Below are 6,000 nucleotides of genomic sequence, written 5' to 3' on the forward strand. Positions count from 1 at the left end.
TGAACAGTGAGTTAATCTTTAAGTCTGAGGAGTGAAAACTCTCCTTCTTGAATTTTTTCATTTCATATCACCCACCGACAAATCATCAAAGATGACAACCCTCATCAATGGAATAGCTGAGATAGTCTTTAGCTTGCAGAAGATTGGAGGTTCCTCCAAATTCAACATAATCAGCCAGAATAAAGCCCATACAGATACAAGCACTCCTCAGTGGCTTAAAAATCAATATCTATATGCCTCAAACAACAGAAAGACCATACTACACTGCATATGTCATACTTCATACATTCATACATATACCAAGGGCTTTTTTCCACTTACAAGGAAGGTAGCCAAAAAACAAAGGCATAGAAAACCACTCCCACCCATTCTATCCCCTACATACTCCACTCCCCTCTACCTTCTTCCCTCCCAGGAGGTGCCGAGATGAGAGGGATGGAAGAGGGTAGAGGGGAGTGGAGTATGTAGGGGATGGAATGGGTGGGAGTGGTTTCTATACCTTTGTTTTTTAGCTACCTCCCTTGTAAGGGGGAAAAAGCCTTTGGTATATGTATGTATATATGTATGTATGTATGTACCAAGTATAATAACATGACTCATGAAACACCTTTTTGTTCTTAAGAATTGGTCTTATTCATTACATATGGGAAGTCTACTAATTATATCCTTAATCACTAACTATTATGCATTCACTATGAGATAAAATTTTGCATATTTTATCACAAACACTTTTACTTACAGTATATCAGTATCATTCTTTACACAATGGTTCTTCAGCTCTCCAAAGAGCTGAACACCTAAAAGGCCATACAGGGACATGAAGAAAAGGAAGAACAGGGTCACATTATAAATTTGTTGACTTGAACGTCTGAAAAGATCAATAAAGGCATTAGTTCATTAGTGGACCAATAGTATCTGATTAATCTAAAATTAAATAAGATACTTTCATGATAAATTATATCACTCAAACAGACCACTTTCTATGGCAGCGTTTCTCAACCAGGGTTCCCTGGAACCCTTAGGTTCTGCAAAAGGTCCCTTACGGTACCGCGAGAACAAGTGAGATAAGCTAATGCACTTTTGATTTTTTATCTAATTTCATATATGTAATATAATTAAACATGCACAACATATTCTTGGTTATTGTAATAATGTAATATAGACATCATCCAATCTAACCTATTATTACGATGAAAATAAAAAGAGAAAGATATGGTATATGTGTGTTTTTTTTGCACAGGGGTTCCTTGAGACACAAAATTTATTTTAAAAGTTACCCAATGGTAAAAAGGTTGAGAAACGCTGTTCTATGGTTATGCACTGATGTCAAACAATACTCACTTGAAGATTTGTTTAAGGCGACTTTTGGGCATGGAAAACTTGAGAAAGATGCGAATAAGCCTGACAATGATTAAGGGCCTCGGTGCTCTCATGACGGATAAGTAGCTGTATGGCTGCACCAATTCCGTCATTTCAAACATTTGTAATATGATGGATATCCATAGAAAAAACACCATACTCGCATCAAATTGGCACCATCGATCCTTCAAATATGGCACCTCACCCTGTATGAAGTAAAAATATGATGAATGGCAACATACTTCAAACTTTAATCACAAACATACATATACCAAAGGCTTTTTCCCCCTTACAAGGGAGGCAACCAAAAAACAAAGGCATAAAAATCATTCCCACCCATTCCATCCCCAATACAGTCCACTCCTCTCCACCCTCCCTCTCATCTTGGCACCTCCTGGATGACAGGTCATCCCTGCATCTCGTCCACTGCCCTGGGTCAGAAGCAGTGTTGCAAGACACAGCACATCCACAGCAAGGCTGCTTCAATAATTCAGCCCCCCCCCTCTCCATCCCCTCATGCAGAAAGGGAGAAGACGAGGAGAAATCTCTTTGGGCTGCGTCAAAAATTTTTTCACACATACTACCTCACCCCCCATCCCCCCACCCATTCCATCTCATGCATCACAACATCATCCATATACAACCATTCTCCATTCACCCCTGTCTTCTGTCTGAAATAAAAATATGATGAGTGGAAACATATTTCAAATTTTAATCACAAATTAGTATATATTCTAATAAATACATTATACAAATGCTATAACATTGTTGTCTTGAGTCCAAGATCTCTGTCCATCAAATCTAACGTTCTTCCATTTTCTCACATTAGGAGATCTGACAACAGGCAGATGTTTGTCTCCATCTCCTTCTACCAGCCAATGACAAAGATTCGCAAACTAATACAACATTAAGGTCCAACATTTCTTCCCAGGCAGATCTATTGAGACCCCAAAGATCATTGCCTGTTACTGTGGGGATGCGGACTTTCAGTCAGTGTAACCCGAGACAACAATCCTCATCATTATTCCCCGAGAGACTTATGAAAACCCGAGGACCTTTGATCAGTACTATGAGATTTTGCACTTCCAATCAACAACACTAAAGACAACAATCATTATCACTATCTTGAAAAGGGCCAACAAAACCTTTGATATCCTTTACACAACGATATGAAGAAAATTTTAAACATACCTTTAATATCCCTCTAATGTGCATTTTGGCAATCATTTCTGCTGTAAACAGAAACGTTATTATAAGATCTGATACAAAAGTGAGGTACTGAAGTGATGGGTACTTCTCGAATGTTTTGGGCGTGTTGGCCGACACGGACAGGAGGGACACCAAGGAACACATACGCAGAACCCATCGCACCCAATTCTGAAAGAATCAAACCTGATTAAAGCAACTCTTTCTTTAAGTATTTTCATTTCTAATTCTAACATTGTGGACTTTTTTTCCTAAAAAGCAACCACCAAAGTTAAATGAATTCTTAAAACTGAAACATTAATCATGTCAGCCAAATGGAGAAGCATTTGTACATAGTAATGGCTTGAGATCTGCAGCAAAATATCAGTAAAAGATTTATCTGCATGCAAACTTAACAGTGAGCATCACAGAATCCATTCCACAAACTTATGATACTTATAATAATAATAATAATAATAATAATAATAATAACAATAATAATAATAATAATAATAATAATAATAATAATAATGATAATAATAATTAATAATAATGATAATAAGTTAATTTGGCATTGAATCAATATACATGAAGTGCAGATAATGAAAAGAACACATAGTTCGAAATAACAATTACAATTGCTGAGGATAACACAAAAAAGCATGTAAGCTTATTTCCATTTTGGTCCTATGATTAAATAATAAAGTACATACGACATCCTGGAACCAATAATGGGTGTTTACATACAGTGGTTCTATGTGAATATTTGACTTCACAGTTCCATTATTATTTAATCAAGCTTGATCAAATAAATGCTTATCCTTAACACTAACAATAAACCTATATATAAAAAAAAATTACTGCTCAAGATGAAGATTGAATGATTATTTGTCTGATACTAAATACTCATTGCAAAGGTAATGCAATACAATAATTAATACCACATTGTATCTATTATATAATTTATAAACTGTGAGGGAGGTACCATTGAATTTCTATCACAAAAATATTCACTCACACTGTACAAGATTACATCTTGTATAGAATACAACATTACTGTCCATCATCCTATTATATTCTATACAAAATACATTCCTGTATAGTATAAAGAAAATCAAAGAATGCAGCATCATGATATTACTCCTGACCTCATGTCTGAGTAACAAGCAAAATGAAACGTCTCGTCTTTCCATACCTTATTCACCCATTCAATCTCAGAACTTTCATTAAGGGTTTCATCTGGACCGTAGTCTGCGAGGATGGGTTCCCCTCGCAGACTTTGCTTGCGGCCCAGCATGGCTCCTCACTTGTCTTCAAACACCTCCAACCTTCTGCATGATGCCCTGTGGAAGAAAAACAAAGCATTTTAGTGATATTCCTACAAAGAGGAAAAATATATCGTTAACTCTTTAACAGGCTCTTCAGCTTTTTTATATATTCTTTCTACAGATATCCATATTTGTGAAAAAACTCTTTCTCCCTCATACAAGAATGGCCAAGTCAAAGCATACACCCATCCAAAACCCATTCATTATCCTATCTTAGTTCCTCATGGATGATGGATCACTCCTTTCCCCATCTACATCACTTAAATGCATTGAGACACAGCACCTCCACACTACTACCTAACAGCCTAAGCTTTTCTCTATCTCTCATCAAGTGACTTCATTTAACTCTGCCCATTGACGGGTTCATTAAGCTTATCTCTGTCTTGATACTTAGCATTAAGTATTTCTTGGGTCTTGCCAAATTATTTCACTGAGCTCTGGGAACACCCTGCAAGAAAGAAGTTTAGTTTCTCTTCCTAATACATACAAGTGCCAAATACAATACTTATTTCACCACAGTTTAACAAACAGAGATATTCTTTGTATTTTCCCATTTTCCTTTAAAAACAGGTGAGGAACTTGTATAAAGAAAAGCTTAACTGTGGCCAAAGTTATTCCCTTTGACCTATATGCTTGTACAGCCACAACAAATGGTAGTCACTTCATTACTGGGGATCAATCTATGCCCACAAAGTATTGAGGAAAGTTCAAAGTACCATAACAACAAGCTAACGTGTTTACCATACAATAATCAATATTCACTGTTCTCATATATTCTAGTTAAACACTATATTTCCTGAGAGTTCACCTCTAATAATCACTTATCTTTCTACTAACTTTCTTAATTCTATTTCTTCCCAAGTCTATGACTCTACCTATACAGTGCAAGTGTCCTTAAAAAAAAATGCTGGTTATCACAGAAAAATACGCATACATGTCTGCTGTTACTTATACCATTTACATATTACATATATTTTCTTTCTCTGTTCATATCACCTTAAAACACTACTCCCACATTTGGAGCCAAATTCCCTGTGCTACTTTACTCATCAAGGTATTGTGAAATTCAAAAATAACAATGATAAATCAAATAACATTTAAAATAATAAGACATTAATTAAACATATAAGACACGAACAAAAAAAGCAAATTTCCTAAACTCAAATCTAATGAAACTTAACCTAACCTAACCAGACTAAACTTTCTAAAAATTTAACCCAACTCAAAACTAACTCAAACTAAATTAACCTATATATTAAGACACCTGATCAAAACCTCTTCATTAGTACTATAATATCACAGTGTGTGTGGAACCAATGACAGGTACCTGTATATTGGTCCTGCAAGATGGACAGCAACGCCGTCCATTCTCAAAACCTTTCAACCTGCCCCTGAGGGGATCATACTCAGTTTTTATAACTGAGCCCAAAATCTCTCTCTCAATTTCAATTTTATTTTCTACATTTTTTCACACATGGAGAGCTGACAGCCAATGACTGTTCCCCTCCTCCTACAACTTTTTGCCGACGACATAAAAATAGTCCTACACTAACTAATACAACAGACAAGTCCAAAGTTTCTTAATCAGTGTATGACACATCTAGTAATAGAAACTGGACATGACTCAAAACCAAAATGTAGTGGTAGAGAAGGATATTGCTTCACTTAGGAGCAAACTAGACCCACGCAACCAGAGATCACACATACTGAAAATATAAATCAATGACATTTAGAATTCAGAGAACAGAGTTTTAGTGTCAATCTTCACATCAAATGGGTTCAGGATTTCAGATCCTTTGATAAATAAAGCATGGTTTCACCATGTTCTCAGGAAAGAATCTAGATTCATTTATTGTATTTATCATACTTATGATTTTAGTAAATTAGTAATAGTTATAGTATGATGTATCCTTTGATACGTAATCTTCTTTGAATCCGAATTGCAAATATGGTATCAAGCCTCAAAATGCCTTCTTGTATTGACCATGGATTATATAACGGAATAGTATTTCCCTTTCCCATCATATAATATTCCAGAAACACTTAAAAATAAGCAAATGATGAAAACTTGAATGTGCTATTAATCAAAAACCCATCTGTTGCAGTGGCTTTCTTTTAGGAGCAGCTC

At 35.6% G+C, this 6,000-nt stretch overlaps 1 protein-coding gene across 5 annotated transcripts in view; it reads right to left on the minus strand.

Moving 5' to 3' along the window:
* Positions 1 to 6,000, minus strand: part of na (sodium leak channel non-selective protein na) — a 48,192-nt gene that overhangs the window by 40,582 nt on the left and 1,610 nt on the right. For all 5 annotated transcript variants that reach the window (XM_076206770.1, XM_076206769.1, XM_076206766.1 and 2 more), the window contains exons 2-5: positions 3,740 to 3,887; positions 2,551 to 2,736; positions 1,342 to 1,565; positions 740 to 868 (exon numbers count right to left, since the gene is read on the minus strand). In XM_076206770.1, the coding sequence (XP_076062885.1) occupies positions 740 to 868; positions 1,342 to 1,565; positions 2,551 to 2,736; positions 3,740 to 3,841 (641 nt within the window). In that variant the 5' untranslated portion in view covers positions 3,842 to 3,887. The remainder of the gene's footprint in view (positions 1 to 739; positions 869 to 1,341; positions 1,566 to 2,550; positions 2,737 to 3,739; positions 3,888 to 6,000) is intronic.

The sequence above is a fragment of the Oratosquilla oratoria genome, chromosome 23, assembly GCF_046742065.1.
Source record: "Oratosquilla oratoria isolate Oo_2021 chromosome 23, ASM4674206v1, whole genome shotgun sequence".
Taxonomy (NCBI): domain Eukaryota; kingdom Metazoa; phylum Arthropoda; class Malacostraca; order Stomatopoda; family Squillidae; genus Oratosquilla; species Oratosquilla oratoria.